General features: G+C 27.4%; 1 protein-coding gene and 19 non-coding genes across 20 annotated transcripts; 2 read left to right on the top strand and 18 right to left on the bottom strand.

Annotated features, from left to right (window-relative positions):
• The first annotated feature begins 704 nt into the window (after nt 1-704).
• LOC111689198 (probable RNA polymerase II nuclear localization protein SLC7A6OS) lies at nt 705-7,307 on the top strand. The gene is made up of 4 exons (XM_023451692.2): nt 705-1,068; nt 1,143-1,621; nt 6,581-6,804; nt 6,869-7,307. Exons 1-4 carry the CDS (start codon nt 895-897, stop codon nt 7,210-7,212), a joined length of 1,221 nt encoding a protein of 406 aa, XP_023307460.2. The 5' UTR covers nt 705-894; the 3' UTR covers nt 7,213-7,307.
• Nucleotides 7,308-11,395: 4,088 nt separating this feature from the next.
• Nucleotides 11,396-11,468, bottom strand: Trnar-acg. Its single transcript has one exon. It is a non-coding gene; the product is annotated as a tRNA-Arg (tRNA).
• Nucleotides 11,469-11,926: 458 nt separating this feature from the next.
• Trnar-acg lies at nt 11,927-11,999 on the bottom strand. The gene has a single exon. It is a non-coding gene; the product is annotated as a tRNA-Arg (tRNA).
• Nucleotides 12,000-12,143: 144 nt separating this feature from the next.
• On the bottom strand, nt 12,144-12,216 carry Trnar-acg. The gene has a single exon. It is a non-coding gene; the product is annotated as a tRNA-Arg (tRNA).
• Nucleotides 12,217-12,428: 212 nt separating this feature from the next.
• Nucleotides 12,429-12,501, bottom strand: Trnar-acg. Its single transcript has one exon. It is a non-coding gene; the product is annotated as a tRNA-Arg (tRNA).
• Nucleotides 12,502-12,758: 257 nt separating this feature from the next.
• Trnar-acg lies at nt 12,759-12,831 on the bottom strand. Its single transcript has one exon. It is a non-coding gene; the product is annotated as a tRNA-Arg (tRNA).
• Nucleotides 12,832-13,100: 269 nt separating this feature from the next.
• Trnar-acg lies at nt 13,101-13,173 on the bottom strand. Its single transcript has one exon. It is a non-coding gene; the product is annotated as a tRNA-Arg (tRNA).
• A 169-nt stretch (nt 13,174-13,342) lies between these two features.
• Trnar-acg lies at nt 13,343-13,415 on the bottom strand. The gene has a single exon. It is a non-coding gene; the product is annotated as a tRNA-Arg (tRNA).
• A 515-nt stretch (nt 13,416-13,930) lies between these two features.
• On the bottom strand, nt 13,931-14,003 carry Trnar-acg. The gene has a single exon. It is a non-coding gene; the product is annotated as a tRNA-Arg (tRNA).
• Nucleotides 14,004-14,413: 410 nt separating this feature from the next.
• Nucleotides 14,414-14,486, bottom strand: Trnar-acg. Its single transcript has one exon. It is a non-coding gene; the product is annotated as a tRNA-Arg (tRNA).
• A 215-nt stretch (nt 14,487-14,701) lies between these two features.
• Trnar-acg lies at nt 14,702-14,774 on the bottom strand. The gene has a single exon. It is a non-coding gene; the product is annotated as a tRNA-Arg (tRNA).
• A 313-nt stretch (nt 14,775-15,087) lies between these two features.
• Trnar-acg lies at nt 15,088-15,160 on the bottom strand. The gene has a single exon. It is a non-coding gene; the product is annotated as a tRNA-Arg (tRNA).
• Nucleotides 15,161-15,357: 197 nt separating this feature from the next.
• Nucleotides 15,358-15,430, bottom strand: Trnar-acg. The gene has a single exon. It is a non-coding gene; the product is annotated as a tRNA-Arg (tRNA).
• A 207-nt stretch (nt 15,431-15,637) lies between these two features.
• On the bottom strand, nt 15,638-15,710 carry Trnar-acg. The gene has a single exon. It is a non-coding gene; the product is annotated as a tRNA-Arg (tRNA).
• A 108-nt stretch (nt 15,711-15,818) lies between these two features.
• On the bottom strand, nt 15,819-15,891 carry Trnar-acg. Its single transcript has one exon. It is a non-coding gene; the product is annotated as a tRNA-Arg (tRNA).
• A 1,083-nt stretch (nt 15,892-16,974) lies between these two features.
• Trnar-acg lies at nt 16,975-17,047 on the bottom strand. Its single transcript has one exon. It is a non-coding gene; the product is annotated as a tRNA-Arg (tRNA).
• A 320-nt stretch (nt 17,048-17,367) lies between these two features.
• Nucleotides 17,368-17,440, bottom strand: Trnar-acg. Its single transcript has one exon. It is a non-coding gene; the product is annotated as a tRNA-Arg (tRNA).
• Nucleotides 17,441-17,925: 485 nt separating this feature from the next.
• On the bottom strand, nt 17,926-17,998 carry Trnar-acg. Its single transcript has one exon. It is a non-coding gene; the product is annotated as a tRNA-Arg (tRNA).
• A 327-nt stretch (nt 17,999-18,325) lies between these two features.
• Nucleotides 18,326-18,398, bottom strand: Trnar-acg. The gene has a single exon. It is a non-coding gene; the product is annotated as a tRNA-Arg (tRNA).
• A 3,519-nt stretch (nt 18,399-21,917) lies between these two features.
• Nucleotides 21,918-21,990, top strand: Trnar-acg. The gene has a single exon. It is a non-coding gene; the product is annotated as a tRNA-Arg (tRNA).
• Nucleotides 21,991-22,147: the final 157 nt, after the last annotated feature.

The following is a 22,147-nucleotide window of genomic DNA, read 5'->3' as shown; positions in this document are numbered from 1 at the left end:
TTTAAAATATTAAAAAACTAATTAAATTGTTTATTTTTAACACGATCTTTTAGTTTTTAAACAAATTTTTAACTGAATTACAAGATAACTTTACAATTCTTATAAAATTTCCTTTTATCAAGGTAAATTTCAATGTATTATTGTGAATAGTTATAAAATAACGTTCAATCTTAAGATAATAATTATTAACCAATTCATCTGACAGACTTATGTTATTAATTCACAGTGAATGTTTGTCTTGTATTTCTTTGACAGCAAGCAAAAAAAAGAAAACAAATGATGCAAACTGTTTTTTATTAAAAAAAACTAACAAATTTAGTTTTTTTGCAAAAATTAAAGCAAAAACAAGTTTATTTTAGGAGGTTTTATAAATTTTATATATATTACATAAAATTTAGCTGTTGAACTTAACAAACTTTCATTCATACGGTTAGAGATATCGCTATAACATTGTGTGTTGGTGAAAAACGCTATATTTCACAAAAAACAGTTGCATTTGTGTAACAAAACATAATTAACCACACTGTTGTTAGAGAATTTATTGTTCCTTTTATTACAAGAAAGAAGAATAGACAAATTTTAAAAATAATTAATTAAATAATTAACAATTATTAATTGAAATCTTTAAAAATTTAATCGGCTTACAGTCGATTTGAAGCCACCGCTGTTACTTTTAGTGTCAGCCGTCATCGCCGTTAATATTTGACGGCACAGGGCTCTGATCTGTAAGAAATTCAGAAGAAAAGAAAAAAAGAAAAACGGCGTGTATATTTCACAAAGTTTGCAGAAAATTTTTACAAAAAATTAAATTATTATTAACTTATTACAAAGAAAAGTAAAGAAAAATATTAGAATTGCAAAAATAATTAAAAAAAATATAAAAATAAACAAAAAATGCCAGCTGTAGTAAGAGTTAAAAGACGTATAGACGAAGAACCTTTGTCGGCCTTTGTATTAAATGGCAAAAGACGACGTCTTGAAGAGGAAACGGGTGCTAGTGGTGGTGCCTTAAATAACAAAGAAGAATTATCCACATTATTGAAATTTGCCGGTACTATAAAGGAACAGGTAGGTTTTTTTTTGAAGAAAATTACAAAATTTTATAAGTTTTCTTAATATATCATTATTTTTTTGGAATATAGGATGATACAGCCACCACCCAATATGCACGCCTTTCCAAAGAGCAGGCCAAAGAGTTGGTTTTACAAAAATCCCATAAATCCTCGAATTTTAATGAAAAACTGCGCCAGGAAGTGCGTCAACAACAACAGGAACAACGTTTTCGTGTGGTCAATTGTTTACGCACCACTTTGGAGGGAGATAAAAATGAAGCCAGTGCCTCTGCCGACAAGAAAACTAATGAAATTACCATAGTTGATATTGAAAAACATAATGCCACCACTACACCTAATGCTGATGATAATAAGACTGTAACAAAATCCACAACAAATGAACATTTATTGGAAGCTTCTACATCAGCGGCAGCTGCTGCTACTAGCGCTGCTGCAGCTGCCTTAACTATGCCTACAGATTCCGATACTGGTTATGTTTATGATCTGTATATACCCGATAATGAACAACAGGCTGATTATGTCGATCTTATGGATGACAATTATTTAAGGTTGGTCTTACATGTCGATATGTTTATGTTTACAAATCGTTTTATTTAAAAAAAAAGAAACCGATATGCAAGCAAGCGCAGGTTGAAAAGAAACACACAAAACAACTCCCCCCATTTAAAATTAGTATTCATTTATTATTTTTAGTTTTTTTTAGTAATATTAAGGTTTTCTTTTCATTAGTGAATACATTTCTCATAGAATTTTTGATATTTTTTTTCTTTATTTCTTAAGTTTTAATAAAAAAACGAATGCAGAATAATAAGTAGGATTAGAGAAACTTGTTTGAACTATGGTGGATGCTGTTTTTGTAAAGGGATGTTATTAGGGTAGGTAGACATATAGAAATGTTAATAAACTGAGTTTCTTTGTGTTTACCCAATAAGTTTGTAATTTTTAGGAAACACATGCAAAGGATACTTACTTTTGAAATCCTATTTTCTTTGCAATTTTTATGCACTTTTTACATTCGAAATTAAGTTTAAACTTTCGAACATAGGAAAAATTCAATTTTTTGGTAAATTTTTTCGTTTGAAAAGGAACAATAGCATTTTGAAGCATTTTTATACAATTTTCATTCATTTTTTTACATTCGAAATTAATTTCGAATTTTCGAACATAGAAAAAATTTGATTTACATTTATATTTTTTCATAGCAATTGATAAATTTCATTTTAGAAACAATTTTTGTGTTTCTTTTTCAATACGAAATAAAGTTGGAATTTTCGAAATAAAGTTCGAATTTTTGAAATTATGTTCGAATTTTTGAAATGAAGAAAAATTTTAATTTTTTACACATTTGTTTAGTAAATATTGAAAAAATAGTGATTTAAAATCAATTTTATATACAATTTATTTTTTTTTTTTAAATTCGAAATTATATTCGAATTTTCGAACTTGAATTTATTCACTATTTTTGATAGATAATAAAGAAAAATTTTAAAATAACCATAAATAAAGGCTTTTTGATGAAAATTTTACAATTTTTTGAAATTCGAAATTAAATTCGAATTTTCGAACATTAAAATTTTATTAATTTTTTGCACTATTTTGTCTAAGAAATTAAATAATAACAAATGAATTAAGTTTTTGGCAATTTCAATGATATTTTGAAATTCGAAATTAAGTTCGTATATTCGAACTTAAAGAAAATTAAAGATTTTCTTCAAAATCTCTAACAGAATTTGAAAAATAGCAAAGATAAAGATTTTGGTGAAAATTTTAGGATTTTTTGAAATTCGAAATTAAGTTCGAATTTTCGAACATAAAAATTTTATCAATTTTATATAATATTTTGCAATAGAAATTGAATAATGAGAATTTGAAGTCAGTTTTTGACAATTACAATGATATTTTGAAATTCGAAATTAAGTTCGAATTTTCGAAGTTAAAGAAAATTTAATTTTTTTCCCAAAATTTTTAACATAAATTAAAAAATATCAGAGAAATAAAGATTTTGGTAAAAATTTTACAATTTTTTGAAATTCGAAATTAAGTTCGAATTTTCGAACATACAAATTTTATTATTTTTATGCTCTATTTTGCCATAGAAATTGTATAATAACAATTTGTAGTTAGTTTCTAACAATTTCGATGATATTTTGAAATTCGAAATTAAGTTCGAATTTTCGAACTTAAAGAAAATTTGATATTTTTCCAAAATTTTTAATAGAAATTGAAAAATAGCAAAGAAATAAATATTTTGATGAAAATTTTACAATTTTTTGAAATTCGAAAATAAGTTCGAATTTTCGAACATACTAATTTTATTATTTTTATGCACTATTTTGCCATAGAAATTGTATAACAATTTGTAGTCAGTTTCTAACAATTTCGATGATATTTTGAAATTCGAAATTAACTTCGAATTTTCGAACTTAAAGAAAAATTTTTCTTTTTTCAAAATCTTTAACAGAAATGGAAAATTAGCAATGAAAATAAGATTTTGATGAAAATTTGAAGAATTTGGACAAATGCGATGATATTTTAAAATTAAAATTTTCGAACTTAAAAAAATTTTAGTTTTTTTTCAAAATTTTCAACAAAAATTGAAAAATAGCAAAGAAATGAAGAAATTTTTGGCAATTTTGACATATTTTTTTAAGTTTGAATTTTCGAACATACAATTTTTAATTTTTTTCACTTTTTCTCAAACATTTCCTTAAGTATATTTGCATTTATTTTTTGGAAATTTTATCTACCGCTCATACTGTTTTCCATTTCTAAAGCATTTATTTTCTTAATTCTCTATAGAAATTAATTTATTTTATTTTAATTTTTTTTTACTTCTATTTTTTCTCTCAAAACTCATCCTCCTCAAAACAATCAATAAATTATGTTTGAAAATCTAAAAAAAAAGGCTACAATATCCTTTCAATTATTACAACGAGGTACACTTTCAATATTGGTAAATCCTTGCCCTAGTTAGACGTAAACATGCTAATCGAAAAGAATATAACGAAACAACAACAAAAGCAAAAAATCAAATCCTCAAAAAAACAACAACAACAACAACTTTTGCTAGTTGTGTACAGCAAGTGTAAAGTTTTATTTTCTTTTTATTCATATTTTTTTAAAAATTTTTAGTTTTTAAAAAAAAAATTGATATTATTTTAGTTTTTTTGTTTGGTTTTAATTTTGGGAATTTTTTAATTCGATTTTTGTTTGCTTTTAGTAATTTATGTTTATTTCTTGTATGTAGTTTTTGCTTTTTAGTTTATTTTTTCTTGTAATTCATTAAATTCATGTAAATTTTTCTTTAATATAAAGAAATTTTCATATTAAATCATTAATTATTGTGAATTTTAAACTATTGTGAATGATTTACAAAATACACTTTATTTACAACAGGGTGTTGCAAATAATTTGTTATTATTTACTTTACTTTTAGTGTGAAGTGTAAACTCCTGCTTTTAAATCATTGCATTTTTATTATTGTTTAGTTTTTGTTGTTATTGGGGTGCTTATTTGTTGTTTTTGTTTGTTGCTTCGTCTTATTTATTCTTTTTTTTTGTTCCTATATAATCTTTAACAATTCCAACCATAACGAACAAGTTTTCCTTTAGATTTTAGTTTTATTTTGTGTTTTTATTTGCACTATTTTTTCGCTAAACTACTTTGTGATTGTATTACAAAAAGAAAATAGTTTAATTAACTATTTTTTTAGCTATAAGTTTTATATTATTAGAATTTTTTTTACAACTGTATACTTTATTATTAAAGAAATGTACTTTTTTTTAATTGTTATATAAACTTAAATAAAATGCTTGGTTTAAAAACCAAAAAAAAAAAAAAAAAATATATATATATTAAAATCCTACAAAAGATTACAAACAAAAAAAAAACTAAATAAATATATTATAACAATAGTAAGTTAAAGCTAAATGAATAAACATTCTTTAAACTTTTAAATGTATAAAATAAATTTTGATGAACAAAATCTCAAGTCAACAAGTAATATTCATAAATAACTTGATATAAACAAATACATTGCAAAAAATATATAAAAAAGAAACAAAAAGAAAACAAAATAACTTTGTAGTTTTATTTACATTTATTTTAATTTGTTTTTTAAACCAAGTTTTTTATTATTTATTAAATATAGTAATGTAATAAGTAGATGTACAAGTAGATTGTACAAGGCTCCACAAAAGTTCTGCTAACTCTTTGCTAATTCTAAGCAAGGAAACTAATCAGGAAACATGGCTTCTGCTGTTCTATTAAGTTTTAGTTCATAATCTAGATTCCGTCTTCAACCTTTAATGGATGTGCGTAAAAAGAACAGACTATGCCCCCTTATACACTAATCTACAAAAGAGTCTACGTAGTCTAAATTCCAGACAATAAACTATTCTATAGTCCGTACTATGGACTATAGTCCAGAAAATAGATTTTTCTATAAACTATTCCACAATTCTATACTCCAGACTATAGACTATTCAATAGTCCAAACTAAAGACTATTCTATAGTCTAAACTAAAGACTATTCTATAGTCTAAACTAAAGACTATTCTATAGTCCAGACTAGAGACTATTATATAGTCCAGACTATCGACTATTCTATAGTCCAGACTATCGACTATTCTATAGTCCAGACTATAGACTATTCTATAGTCCAGACTATAGACTATTCTATAGTCCAGACTATAGACTATTCTATAGTCCAGACTATAGACTATTCTATAGTCCAGACTATACACTATTCTATAGTCCAGACTATAGACTACTCTATAGTCCAGACAATAGACTACTCTATAGTCCAGACTATAGACTATTCTATAGTCCAGACTATAGTCCAGACTATAGACTATTCTATAGTCCAGACTATAGAATATTCTCTAGTCCAGACTATAGACTATTCTCTAGTCCAGACTGTAGACTGTTCTATAGTCCAGACTATAGACTATTCTATAGTCCAGACTATAGACTATTCTATAGTCTAGACTATAGACTATTCTATAGTCCAGACTATAGACTATTCCATAGTCCAGACTATAGACTATTCTATAGTCCAGACTATAGACTATTCTATAGTCCAGACTATAGAATATACTATAGTCCAGACTATAGACTATTCTATAGTCCAGACTATAGACTATTCTATAGTCCAGACTGTAGACTATTCTATAGTTCAGACAATACACTATTCTATAGTTCAGACCAAAGACTATTTCATAATCCCGACTTTAGACTATTCTATGGTCCAAACTTTAGATTGTTTTATAGTCCAGACTGTAGACTATTCTATAGTCCAGACTATAAACTATTTTATGGCCCAGACTAGGCTATTTATAGTCGAGACTGTTGGCTATTCTATACTACAGCCTATAGACTATACAAAAGTCCAACCTATAGACTAACCTATAAACAATTTTTAGTCCTGACTATAAACTGTTCTATATTGCATTACATGTTGGTGTTGTAACAGGTTGGCTGTAACTCGATGTTCTTTTCTTTTACAGTGTACGTGCATTTGATGATTTAATCTATGAAGATCGTTACAACAATGAGGATGATGAAGAATACGATTCAGAAGATTCAAATCAAGAAAATTATTTCGCCAATGAATATCCAGATGAAGATGATGATGCTGCCATGAATAGTGATCGTGAAATAGATATAGATGATATCGATGAAGATGAAAGTACTAAACATTTAAGGAAAGGATTGGAACAATTTGTTTTCAGTAAGAAAAATTTTCAAAAATGCTTTATTTATAAATTTTTCAATCTTTTTTAATATACAAAAAGGCGATGATGATGAAGAAAACGATGTGGAAGGCTTTAATGATTCTTCTTCGGATGATGGTGGTTTCTATAATGCCTATCGTGATCCTTATGTTCATTCCATTGATCCCGAAGAGGAGGGTTTCTGTAATGATGTTGATAGTTGTGATGTAGATCGTTATGGTTTAGCTTATGCTCGTTATAAGGCTCGTATTTTGAAAAAAACTAAAGCTAAAAAGGGTGAGGATGATGATGATGAGGATGAGCTGGAGAATGATGATGAAGCTGAATTTTATAAAACCGGCACTGATGAAGAAGATGACTATTATCATAGTGCTAATGAAAGTGATGAAGACGAGTATTATTAAAATGGAAAATTTATTTATTTATTAAGTTTTTTTGATACCATTTTATTTAAAAAAGATTTAATCTCATTGTATTGAATATATCAAATAAAATTGTTGTTTTTTTTTTTTTTGTATTGCATCATTTTGTAGAAATTTTAAGAGTTTTTTTTAGTAATTTTAGCCATGATAAAATTTTAGAGATTTTTAAAGGATTTTCAACATAATTTTGTAATAATTGTTTAATTTTCATTAAAATTTATAATATTTAAACGGAATATCTTAATTTCATTGCAAAATTTTAAGGTTTTTAATAAAATTTGATCAATTTGCATAAAACCGTAATATTTGTTTGTTAAAAAAAATGTTACCATACTGTTATTGTTTACATATGGCCAGATTTTCCCAGGAGAAATTTCCTTTTTATAAATTTCCCTTTTAAAAACCAGGAGAAAAACAGGAACAGTGAAAAAATTAAAGAAAAATATAAACAAGAGATGCCATATTTTGGACACTTTATAAAAAATATTTAATTTTATTTAAGAATTTTTAATAAATAAAAGTATTTTAATAGAATTTATAGTAAAACAATAATTTGTAGTAATTATTTCAATGGTTTAAGAAGTTTTATTAAAAAATATCTTAAAGTTTAGTTAAATTTTGGCGTTTTTTTCTGCTTTAATAAAAAGGGGCAACACAATTTTACGCTCTTTTTGCTTTTTTCTCAAACAACAAAAAACTACCCACAAAAAATTTTCCCAGCAGTGTTGCAAAAGACGTCGGTAAATTAAGTTGTTTGGCGAATGCGTTCGTTTGTTATTTACGTAGAATATTATTTTTGCAAATATATATGAAAAAAAAAGAAATTCGCCCCCAGTGAAAAAAGAAGTTTAAAGGAAAAAACCTTGTGTTAGAAAATAAAAACATGAAATTTATAACAATTTGTGTTAAATATTAATAAAAAAAGAAAATTTTTTTGCCTATATGTTCGGCAGAAAGTAAGTTTTGTTCGGAAAAATTACAATAGTAAAACTTCAAATTAAAGTCATAGTGAAAGAAAAGTAATAAAAAATTAATAAGTTTAATTATAAAAATAAAGCAATTTTTAAGAGTTTATCAATTGAGGCTGTTTAAAGGCCATCTTAAGATATATTTTCTTGCAAAAGAAAAAAAAAGTAGCAGACGCCCTTTTTTTTGCGGGAGCTGTAAACCAACAACAACAAAACCACCAATAGTAAAAGCAAAAAAAATACAAGAAGAACCTAAAGTGAGAGTGTGTGTCAAATAGTGTTAGAAGAAAAAAATCTGAAATTGTGCAAAAAACACAAATTTTTAAACAAAAAAGCAGCTGTAATTAATGGATTATTTGTTTCATTTTCATAATTAAGGTAATTGTTTGCTTTTTATTAATTTTACAATTTTTCTAATTGACATCTGTTTGTTAGTTCAAAAGAAAAAAAAGAGTTGCCAATTTAAGGTAATTGCAGTTATGACAGGGAATGAGTATACAATTGTTGTTGTTACTACAATTGAAAAAAGCCCTTAAAAAAAATTCCCTTTAAATTGTCACTCTACAAAAACTTTCTTAGTTCGTTTTTAGGTGATTTTAGTTATTGTTTAAATATTTTAATAAAAATAACTTATTAAATATCCTTTCACTTTGTTTTTTTACTAACATATTCCCCTCTCTCCCTTTCCACTTTTACATTAAAACTCATTTTTGTTGTTGTATTTGAATGTACTATTTTTGTCATTCTTGTTTTTTTTCTTGTGTGTTTGTTTTTTCGTTGCCCCCAAAACTGTCCATAGCCTCATTTTTTTGTTTTGTTTTTTTTCTTTGGTTTTAGTCGCAATTTGTTTTTGTTTTAAATTTGCCTCTGTATTGTTGTCATTTTGTTTAAACTACAAGAGTGTTTACCTATATGTAAACATAGAAAATTTGTTGTTGTTTTTTTGGTGTTTATTTACCTTGTTCAAAATCAAAACAAAAAAAAACTTGACAGCTGCAGTTGTTGTTATTATTTTCTCTCTGTGTATAAAAGAATCCTACTGTATTTTAGGTGTGGTTTAAATATTAAGAAATAATAAACATATTTATTTACTTGGAGTTGGTATTTGTTTAAATTTTGTTTACCTATTGTTTACAGACAATTAAAAAGGAATTTTTCTATTAGAAAATAAACTCTAGGGGATTTCTAAGTAAAAGAGTTTTTTTTACATTTTTAGCAGAGTGTGAAGGCGAAACATGTTTTAGATGTAATGCGACCCAAGGGGTTTAGTTTTAAATTATTTCTAAAGAAAAACTGTTATACTAACTTTTTACTAAAAAAAACTGTTATACACACATTTTCTAAAAAAAACTGTTATACACATTTTTTACTTTAAAAAATGTTTTAGACAATTTTTTTCTAAACTGTTATTATTATTTATACTTTTTTCTAAATAGAAAAAGTGTGTATCTAATATATCTAAAATACAAACTTTTTTCGAAAGAAAAAACTCTTATATAAAAAACTGTTATACACACATTTTCTTAAGAAAAAACTGTTATACACATTTTTTCTTTAAAAAATGTTATAGAAACTTTTTTCTGAAAAAAAATTATTATATATGCTTTTTTCTAAAACACGAACTGTTATACACACTTTTTCAAAAGAAAAGACTGTTGTACAAAACATTTTTCTAAAGAAAATCTGTTATACGAACTTTTTTCTTAAGAAAAAACTATTATACTCGTTTTTCTAAGGATAAACTGTTATACACACTTTTGTGAAGGAAAAACTGTTATACACATTTTTTTCCAAAGAAAAAAACTGTTGTACACACACCTTTCTAAAGAAAAAAACTGTTATACAAACTTTTTTCAAAATAATTAACTTTTATACTAATTTTTCTAAAGAAAAAAATGTTATACACATATTTTTTTAAATAAAAACTCATACAGACTTTTTTCTAAAGAATAAACTGTTATACACATTTTTCTTTAATCTAAAGAAAAAAAATTTTATACACATTTTTTTAAAGAAAAAACTGTTATACACTCTTTTTTACCAACATTAAAACTGTTATACAGTATTTTTTCTTAAGAAAAAACTGTTATACACATTTTTTTTTAATGAAAACTTATATACACAGATATTTCTAAAGAAAAACAGATATATGTGTATTCTTTAAAAACTCTTATACATACTTTAAAAAAACTGTTATACACACCTTTTTCTAAATAAAAAACTGTTATATTTAAGTTTTGTAAATCAAAAAAAAAAACTGTTATATACACTTCATTCTAAAGAAGAAGAAAACAGTTATACACACTTTATTCTAAAGAAAAAAACTGTTATACACTTTGTAAAACTCACTTTTTATACAGAAAAAACTGTTATACACAGGTTTTCCTAAGAAAGAATTGTATTACACAAGTTATTCGAAAGAAAAAACTGTTATACACACATCTTCTTAAAGAAAAAACTATTTAAACGCTTATTTCTAAAGAAAAACTTTTTTAAATTTTTTTCCCCAAGCAAAATCATAAATTTTCCACCTTTTTTTATGAAATGAACTTAAACTCACTTTTTTGTAAAGAAAGAATTGTTATGCTCACCTTTTTCTAAAGAAAAACTGTTATACGCACTTTTTTCTAAAAAAAAAACTTATGTACACTTCCTTCTAAAGAAAAAAAATAATTATACACACTTATACACTCTGTAAAACTCACTTTTTATATAGAAAAACTGTTATACACAGGTGTGAACTGTATTACACAAGTTATTCTACAGCAAAAAAACTGTTATACACGCGTCTTCTTAAAGGAAAAACTATTTTATACACTTTTTTCTAAATAAAAACTTTTTAAAACTTTTCTTCCCAAAGAAAAATCTTCAATTCTCCACCTTTTTTATAAAATGAACTTATACACACTTCTTTCTAAAGAAAGAACTGTTATAGTCAACTTTTTCAAACGAAAAACTGTTATACACACTTTTTCGAAGAAAAAACTGTTATATATTCGTTTTCCTAAAGAAAAAAACTATTGTAAATACATTGTTCTAAAGAAAATACATCTAACACAACTTTTCTCCCAAAGAAAAATTTAAAATAAACGACATTTTCGAAAAAACCAAACTTATACACACTCTTTCTTAAAACTCTTATACACATTTCTTTAAAATAAAAAGTTAAAGTTGTAATAATAAAAAAAATGTCTCTTCGATCCTGCCAGGAGTCGAACCTGGAATCTTCTGATCCGTAGTCAGACGCGTTATCCATTGCGCCACAGGACCGTATGTCTAAATGCGAATACAATTTTTTCTACATACACTCATCACACTGACTAAGCGAATCGATCGGTATTATTATCTTTTTAACAGCCAATTCAGTCTATTTATAGATTATACTATTTAAACAAGTGTAAACAAGCTACAACAACAAAAACATTTGCCCATAAATCAGAATGTAAATAAAAGAAAAATATGTACATATTTAAATTACAAAGAATAAAGTCTATACAAAAAATTTACATAAATTTATAAATTTAAAGACAAATATTTGAGAATGTATGTGTAAAGTTGTATTAAAGCTATTAAGAATATTAAAAAAAAAAAATCTTTTTAATTTTTGAAAAAAATTCAAAGTTTTTTTGTGCATAAAACAATTTTATAACAAAATTTTAGTTGTAAATAAATAACAATTCTTTTAAATATTTAACAAAAAATATAGTTTTGTAAAAAAAAGAACGCTTCGATCCTGCCAGGAGTCGAACCTGGAATCTTCTGATCCGTAGTCAGACGCGTTATCCATTGCGCCACAGGACCATGTAAAATTCTCTCAATCTATAACTATGAAAAATTTATCTTTATTTAATCTTAAAATATTAAAATTTTTTAGAACAAAACTATTCTTTCAATTGTAATTTACATGAATTTTATAGAAAATATATTCCAACAAAAAATTCTTTTCGATCCTGCCAGGAGTCGAACCTGGAATCTTCTGATCCGTAGTCAGACGCGTTATCCATTGCGCCACAGGACCACATAATAATTTCTTAGTCACATGTCTTATATGTTTAGCATTAATATTGAATACAGCATTAAAGGCGATGGTAATTAGTCGTTACAGCATTAAAATGCAACTCTGTACGATTTTGAAATTTGGCAACATAGCATTTTGCTAAAGACGCCGCAGCTAATATAATGAAATATTTGATATTAACTAAAAGTTATAATGCAAAAAAAAATTCTCTTCGATCCTGCCAGGAGTCGAACCTGGAATCTTCTGATCCGTAGTCAGACGCGTTATCCATTGCGCCACAGGACCGTATAGTGTTTTTGTAGTAAATAATTTTGTTAATAGCAAAATTTTTGAACTTTGACCTAGATACAAATAGTTTTAGGCAAGATCATCAAAAAAAATATGTATAATTCTTCAATTGAAATTTGGCAACAACTCATTCGCTTAAAAAAAACCTTAACTTCTGAAATATGAGTTTATTCTAAGAAAAAACTTTAAATTAGGATGGTGAAGTCATAGGCCTTTTAAATGCTAAAAGAGGGTATAAAAAAATTTTACTTTTTCGATCCTGCCAGGAGTCGAACCTGGAATCTTCTGATCCGTAGTCAGACGCGTTATCCATTGCGCCATAGGACCTTTGATCACACTTCCAACAAACCATCTTTATAAAAAGTAGATTTTGTAAACATACATATATCGATGAAAATGAAATGTAATTCGATGTATAATAAGTGATTTTATGTACATAAGTATGTATATGAAATTTGGCAACATAGCAAATTAGCAAGTACAGGCCAAAACAACGTAAATACTTATAAATTCTTAAATGTTTCGCTATTAACAAAGAAACTAGAAATATTTTTCAAATATTTTCTTTAAATATTGAAATATAAAAAAACAGTCTGCGATCCTGCCAGGAGTCGAACCTGGAATCTTCTGATCCGTAGTCAGACGCGTTATCCATTGCGCCACAGGACCGTATAATCTATACAAAGATCAAAATTCTATAAATGTATAATTCTAAATTTTATAATAAAATTAAAAACTTATTTAAATAAAACAACTTCTTTTTTAAAGTTCTTCTAAATATTTTCAATTTCAATTTATAATTAATTTAAAATTAACCAAGAAAACATAAAAATAACTTCGATCCTGCCAGGAGTCGAACCTGGAATCTTCTGATCCGTAGTCAGACGCGTTATCCATTGCGCCACAGGACCGTGTGTTTAAAACTTACGAAATATTCTTCAAATTTATTCAAATTATGAATAAATTAAAAGTTGAAAATTTAAATAAACAAAAAAGAAATTAACATAAAATAAACATATGTATTTTTACAAAAGAACAAACATATGTTTTGTAAAAGTTGTCGTTTTTTCATAACAAGTGTTTTTTGGTTCTAAGTCAACATTATAAAGCTGAAACAAATAAATGATTGATGATCTGATAGTATTTATAATTATTATATTGTTAATGACTTAAACTATGTATACCCAGGTTGTCAGATCTTGACAGAAAAATGTTTAGAAAATGTCTTAACAATCATGTGAACTTTCAACTTATGTTTTGTAACATTGTTGGAGAAAACTCATTTCGGATAATGTTATTAGACATTTTCTAAACGTTTTTCTGCCAATATTGTAAGATCTTACAAACGTGTATACCTTAGCTTTAGTGACAGCTGTTTTTATCTTTTTCAAACAATATTTAGTATTTTGGTAAAATAATTATTCAACGATCCTGCCAGGAGTCGAACCTGGAATCTTCTGATCCGTAGTCAGACGCGTTATCCATTGCGCCACAGGACCCGTTTCAATGATAAGTAAAATAATGTTATTCTTGCTTCTGTAAGTCAAGTAAATAATGTTACAAATATATTCTAAAGTTCTAGATCTGAAAAGTATTGAATAATACAGGTTCTATTCTCACGAATCTCATTGGTTCTGTTATATTAACTTTAAATTTCTCAATTTCTTAAATTCATACAAAAAGTAACTTAAGATAATGAAAATTTGACAAAATTGGCTTTAATTAGATATTCTAAAATGTTGATAGATAATCTTTAGCGAGAACTCTTTTCTATAATCAACAACAGTTTTTACCCGTAGAATCGAATATTTTTTTCTCGAGAGTGACTTTTAAGTCCAAGTTAAATCTTTATTGATCTTTAAATCTTTATGCAAGATTTTGTGCATTAAAAACCATTAAAAATTTACTTCGATCCTGCCAGGAGTCGAACCTGGAATCTTCTGATCCGTAGTCAGACGCGTTATCCATTGCGCCACAGGACCATATAATATTTCTATGTAAAGTTCTAGTTCTAACTAATAAGTCTTAAGTTCTAAACGAACAAAACATGTTACAAAGTTTAAACAAAAACTTCTTGTAAAACTTCCTCGTAAATACAACTCTGTAAATGTGAAATATGGCAACATAGCTTTTCATACTTACTTCATATCAAAATGATTAAACTAAATAAAATTTAGGTGCCAAAATATTCATTCTTCGATCCTGCCAGGAGTCGAACCTGGAATCTTCTGATCCGTAGTCAGACGCGTTATCCATTGCGCCACAGGACCTTAAGAACATTGGGAAACAAATGAGTTTACAAAGTGAATGAAAAATCTTATTTTTCTAAAGCTTAAGATCAAAAGATCATTAGCAATGTAAAAGTTAAAATAAACTCGTGATCGAAGCTCTAAGAAGATCTCATAATAATTTATTATTTAAAAATTAAAGTGCGAAAACCACAGAGTCTCATGTAAAGAGTTTTCTTTTGCAATTCTCAATTCCTGATTATGCAGAGGTGAGAGTTTAAAGTAAATCTGCTTGTCTGGTCTTACACTTTTTTTAAGTCCTCATTATTAGTAATTTTCACTAAAAATTGGTCTGCGATCCTGCCAGGAGTCGAACCTGGAATCTTCTGATCCGTAGTCAGACGCGTTATCCATTGCGCCACAGGACCTTGAAACCATCGACGAACTAATGCGTTATAAATAGATTTCTATTAGAAAATAAAAGCAAATTATAAAAAATGAGCTGTTAGCAATGGGCGTGGCAAAACTATTTTAAACTTAACTAAAGGTTCTTTTAAGGCTTTTTTAAAATAAGTTTTTAATAATTTAGTATATTTTATATGCATATTTTGAAAAAGAAAAGCTGCGATCCTGCCAGGAGTCGAACCTGGAATCTTCTGATCCGTAGTCAGACGCGTTATCCATTGCGCCACAGGACCTTAAATTAACTGCCGACCAATGAGTTATAAATAGATTTCTATTAGAAAATAAAAACAAATTATAAAAAATGGGCTGTTGGTAATGGGCGTGGCAAAACTATTTTTAACAAGTTATTTTAAGTCTTTTTAAGAATTAGATTTTAAATTCTAACTTTGAGATACTAATGATTAGTATATTTTAGTTTATCTTATAAAAAAGAAAAGCTGCGATCCTGCCAGGAGTCGAACCTGGAATCTTCTGATCCGTAGTCAGACGCGTTATCCATTGCGCCACAGGACCGTACATAATTTCATAGTGTTTTAAAAGTATTTTATATTTAAAAATCGAAATAAACATTTTATAATGTTGTAATAATTTGTAAACAGCTAAAAAAAATAGATTTATCTGCGATCCTGCCAGGAGTCGAACCTGGAATCTTCTGATCCGTAGTCAGACGCGTTATCCATTGCGCCACAGGACCGTATGATAATTTCAATAAAACATAACATGCTCAAACTTGCTTTCTAAATGAAATATAACAAAAATCTATAAAAAGAATAAAGAATATAAAGAAAAACTATTAATTTATGCTAAACATTAAGCACACAGACACACACACACATACTTATTCTTACATAAAACGAAGAAGACCTAAATAAATATTTAAATATTTATTTATAAATTTTTATTTTGTGGAGGTCTTTTATCAAATTATAACAATGTTGCCAACATAAATCTGTCTGTCCTAAACGTTAAAAGTATTTTTCAACATGCAAACATCAAACAAGTGGATTATTAAGTGGTTTTGATATTTATTAAACATTTTATTGATATAAATTACTGATAAATCAATTGTGGTCGAGAGTAAGGGGGGGGTGTAATAAAGTGACCGTTTAATAGTGTTAAATGTTAAGCGTGTATAAGAGATATAAGATGATAGTTTGTTAAAAAATAGTTTGAAAAACGATTAAGTATGTGGAGTTTTAGAAAAAGGGAAATAAAAGCTAGGGGCAGAGAAGGGGAGGAGGGGATTAATAACTACTATATCTACAAGAAAAGTGGTTGAGCTCCTAAAGTTTATTCTAAATGTTATTGTTGCTTTAACATGAATATAACTAAGAAAAGTTATAGTGATAACCTATCCCTCTTATCAATAGCCTAATGACGGCTACCTTTACACTAAATTACTTACAAATTTCTGTCAATTTGTATTAAACGAACAATCAAAAAAAGTTGTTTGGAAACTGACAAAACAATAATAGCAAATAGCAAGTGCAGCTTTATAACATCAAATCATTTGAATCAGTTATCAATTTAATGGCAAAGTCATTGAAATATATTTCAACTTTTAGCTGTTTATTTTTACCGCTTTAGTGACTGATTAACACAATGACTTGCATTGTAATAGAAGATGGGGGAAAAAAGGTTAAAGAAACTGAGTATTAAGAAGAAACCAATATAAACAATGAAATGCTAAAGAAATTAGAGAAAAGTCATTGAGTTTTATTATATAAAATCTAATGGTAATAGAAAAGTATAAAACGTTGCAAAAAAACAAAGACATCGATCCTGCCAGGAGTCGAACCTGGAATCTTCTGATCCGTAGTCAGACGCGTTATCCATTGCGCCACAGGACCCTGTAATATAAGTGAAATCAAAATGTTATACAAATTAGAATTTCAAAATCTATTTAAACATGATGTTCAAAACAAACAAAAATACAACTCTGCAATTCAATTTTAGTACAATTTGGCAACACAGCAAAACAGGACCCCATAAACATTAACCATTTTAAAAGACTACATATGTACATTAACAATTCTCTAAAAGAAAGGAAATCAGCATGAAAAACATTAAAATACAACTCTACAATTGATTTTACAAATATGAAAATTGGCAACATAGCAGTAATTGGTTTACTTTCAAATAATAACTAAAGAGTATAAAAAACTTACTACGATCCTGCCAGGAGTCGAACCTGGAATCTTCTGATCCGTAGTCAGACGCGTTATCCATTGCGCCACAGGACCCTGTAATATAAGTGAAATCAAAATGTTATACAAATTAGAATTTCAAACTCTATCTGAACATGATATACAAAACAAAGAGATACAACTCTGCAATTCAATTTTAGTGAAATTTGGCAACATAGCAAAACATAAATTACTTTAATGTAATTGTTCTTTACAAATAAATATTTGTATTCTATTAAAATGAACTCTAATCTAAAGGTGTTAAAGTTATTAACGGCCAAATATATTTTACATAATAATTCAGATAAAATAAAATATTTACTGCCATCCTGCCAGGAGTCCTACCTGGAATCTTCTGATCCGTAGTCAGACGCGTATTCATAAAGATGTTAAAGACAAAGTCACTGCTAGACTTCATACCAAGAAAGATTATTAGTTCTAGAATACAACTCTGCAATTGATATTGAAAAAGTGAAAATTGGCAAGAAAGCATTAATTGGATTACTTGAAAATAATAACTAAAGCGTATAAAAAAGTCACTTCGATCCTGCCAGGAGTCGAACCTGGAATCTTCTGATCCGTAGTCAGACGCGTTATCCATTGCGCCACAGGACCCCACAAACACCAAACATTTTAAAAGTCTACATACATACATTATCAACTCTATACAAGAAACAAAGTGAAGCATGACTCATAAAAGCATTAGAATACAACTCTGCAACTGATATAGCAAATATGAAAATTGGCAAACTAGCAAAATGTAAATAAATTACATCAAAATTTAAATACTAAATGTTTCAAAACAAAGTTACTGTTCTTAGCAAAAAAAGCATTAGTTCTAGAATACCACTTTGCAATAGATATTACAAATATGAAAATTGGCAACACAGCAGTATTTGGTTTACTTTCAAATAATAACGAAAAAGTATAAAAAAGTTACTTCGATCCTGCCAGGAGTCGAACCTGGAATCTTCTGATCCGTAGTCAGACGCGTTATCCATTGCGCCACAGGACCACATAATTATTCTAAGAATTCCATGAAAGATCAGCTGATTCGTGCTTTCCACACAATAACATAATGGCAAAATTACGTTGAAAACTAATGACATACAATAGTTACCGTAAGCCAAAAATGAATCAGCTGATTTCTCACGAAACTGTACGTAGAAACTTACTAAAGTTGCAAAAGTCAATTATTGAAATTTCTTAGAAGTACTTAGAGGTCAGAGATCAAACAGAGGTCAAAGATCAAACTGCGTTGCGCTGCCAGGGTTTAAAGTAAACACATTTCTAAATCATTTTAAAGTTCTCATTAATAACTGAAAATTTTCAGTAAAAATTTGTCTGCGATCCTGCCAGGAGTCGAACCTGGAATCTTCGATCCGTAGTCAGACGCGTTATCCATTGCGCCACAGGACCTTGAAAATATTGTTATACAAATGCGTCTTAAAAAAGAATTAAACTGGACTATGGACTAGACTATAGACAAGTCTATAGACAAGACTATAGACTCGACTTTAGACTAGACTATAGATTATACTATAGACTAGACTATAGATTATACTATAGACTAGACTATAGACTAGACTATAGACTAGACTATAGACTAGACTATAGACTAGACTATAGACTAGACTATAGACTAGACTATAGACTAGACTATAGACTAGACTATAGACTAGACTATAGACTAGACTATAGACTAGACTATAGACTAGACTATAGACTAGACTATAGACTAGACTATAGACTAGACTATAGACTAGAGACTAGTGCTATTAATTTTTGTCTTCAAATTTTAGTTGCAGTAACGTATAAATTTTACAAATATGAAATTCTTTAAATGTTTTATGTTCAATGAACTGAAATAATTGCCCCAGATATGTTTTATCAAATATCAAATTTGAACAATTACTTATGTAAAAAAAATTCTTCAAAAAAGTTATTTATAATTTAATTAACACTATAACTTTAATAACCATTAGAAACAAAATTATTACGCTTTAATAAACATACTCTATATATTTTTTTATTTATTTTTTATACAACTTTACAATAACTGATCATCATTTTATTTTAAATAATAAAATATTTGTTATATTATTTTGCCTCTATGCTGTCAGTAATAAACGTTTATTTTGTTGTTTTCATTATTTATTTGAAAAGAAAGAAAACAAAAATAAATTCGAAGAAAAAAATGTGCGCAAACGCTTTTACATGATCATGAGTTTTTTTTTTATTCCATTTTATGGTTAAGTGGGTCATACCATGTGCTCGCTCGAGCACTTTTATTTTGATAATAAGAAAAAGTTGTCTTTGAAACTTTATGTCTAGATTTTACCTGGATTTTTCTTTGAAATAAATAGCAAAATACTTTAGAAAAAAATGGAGGAATTCAATGGTCAAATGAGTCAAGTTTACAAAAGTATTAAAACGTTACGTTTCTTTCTTCTACATGAATTTCGTTTACAATTATTTGTTCTGTTCTCCCGATGTTCAATGTACAAAGTTTGTTTTTTTTTTATTTTATTACATGTTATTTTTTCTAGAATTACCGGTAAATGTAGGCTTTTAAATGTTATTTGTGTTAGCAGTTAGTTGTAGTTGAAATAAATTTGGGTCATTAACAAAGATTGTTGGTTCTTTGACTTTAAAATTGGGAGCAATAGTAAGTTTAAGGATTAAATTCTGTGGTATTCGTTAGATTTTCTGGGAAATGAAGTCATTAATAGTATTGTGAACTTAAAGAGTCTAAATTAGTTTAAGTTGTTGTTGGTAGAGATTAAGATAGATAGATAGATAGATAGATAAATAGATAGCTATATACTAGACTGTAGACTAGACTATAGACTAGACTATAGACTAGACTATAGACTAGACTATAGACTAGACTATAGACTAGACTATAGACTAGACTATAGACTAGACTATAGATAGATTATAGACTAGACTTTAGACTAGACTATAGACTAGACTATAGACTAGACTATAGACTAGACTTTAGACTAGACTATAGACTAGACTATAGACTAGAATGTACACTTAACTTTAGACTAGAGTATATTCTTGATTATAGACTACACTATAGATTACTAGACTATAAACTGCACTATAGATTTCTACTGATCTTAATCTTTATATTTAAAATATTTCTTTAAAATTTATTTGTTTGTTTAACAACTGACCCTATGACAAACATGATTTACCCAGAATTCCATAAATGTTCCCCTTTAAAAAGTGTTACAATAAACTTTAAAATTTTCAATAATAAATAAAAAACAAAAAACATGAATGAACATCGGTCGGAAATGTAATAATCTGCCTCAAATAAATAAATATCCAAAAATTAATAAAAAAAGAAAACATTTAACAAAAGAAAAAATTCATTTTCACAAAAAAAAAATAGCACAAATGACATAAAAAGAAAATAACATTTGGCCACACTCTATGATGACTCCTACAATATGAAAAAAATAATATAAGAAGAAGAATAGGGAGAGAGTGACAGCATAAAAGAAAGAAGTGTGGGTTGCTAAAAATAAAATGACAACACATTAAACTACAACAATAATCATTATAATAAGACAATAACAAAAACAACAAAGAAAGAAAAACTGACAACTGATGCTTCAATGAATGAATAAAATGAAATAAATTGAAATCAATTTCTGTAGTAAAAGAAAAGAAAAAAAAACTCAATGAACTGCTGGTTCAAAAAATTATAAAACCTGGAAAACAAAGAAAGAAATATGAAGTTTATTTTTTTTCTCTCCAAATACAACAAATCAGCATCCGCTGCTTAAGTTTTAAAACATAAATTGAAAGATTTATGAAGAACATGATTTTTAAACACAAATCTTTCGTTTTTGGAAACAGGAGGATGGCCGGCGTGTGTGTTATTACTATATAGTAAGCGGTTATTGCTGGTGGTGATGGAAATGATGGCTGCGTGTTAAAGCTAAACATACTCACATACACACATTTTAAATTACATGATGTTAAGCATTAAAATGCAATAAATTATAATATTAAAAAGTCGCGAGACAAAGGAACAACAACCAACAAAAATATCGAAAAAAAACAAAAAAGTTCAATGTCAATTTTTGTTAAACAAATCAGAAAAATTTTCAAAAAAAAAAAAAAAAACTATTTTTGTTCAAAGAAATTTAAAGCAACAAGCCAATTTTACAAGTTTTACAAGAAGTAGTGGCTGTGCTGGTGGTGTAAAGTCATTAATTTTGAAACAACTGTTTTTAATTAGTTTATAAATTGACAAGGGATTTATTGACAGGCAGCAGCAGCAGGAATAAAGGTATTAAACCTAAGAGACACTCATATATTATTAACAAATTTGATGTTGTTGTTTATTTTTACAAAAAATTTTACACGAAGACTCTACTAATCTCTACCTCTAGATGTTTTAACCCTCTTCTCTCCCTAACAGAAAATTCAATTGTTTACAATTAGAAAATGCAACCAATTTCTTTGCTTAAAGTCAAACAATTGAGAATTATTAATTAATTGTTGTAGACAAGGTCCTGTGGCGCAATGGATAACGCGTCTGACTACGGATCAGAAGATTCCAGGTTCGACTCCTGGCAGGATCGCAGCCTCTTTTTTGTTATTTTTTAGACTATACAATAGACTGTAGAACATACTAAAGACTAGACTATAGACTAGACTATAGACTAGACTATAGACTTGACTATAGACTAGACTATAGACTAGACTATAGACTAGACTATAGACTAGACTATAGACTAG

The sequence above is a fragment of the Lucilia cuprina genome, chromosome 2, assembly GCF_022045245.1.
Source record: "Lucilia cuprina isolate Lc7/37 chromosome 2, ASM2204524v1, whole genome shotgun sequence".
Classification (NCBI taxonomy): Eukaryota; Metazoa; Arthropoda; class Insecta; order Diptera; family Calliphoridae; genus Lucilia; species Lucilia cuprina.
This window is presented reverse-complemented; position numbering and strand designations above follow the sequence as displayed.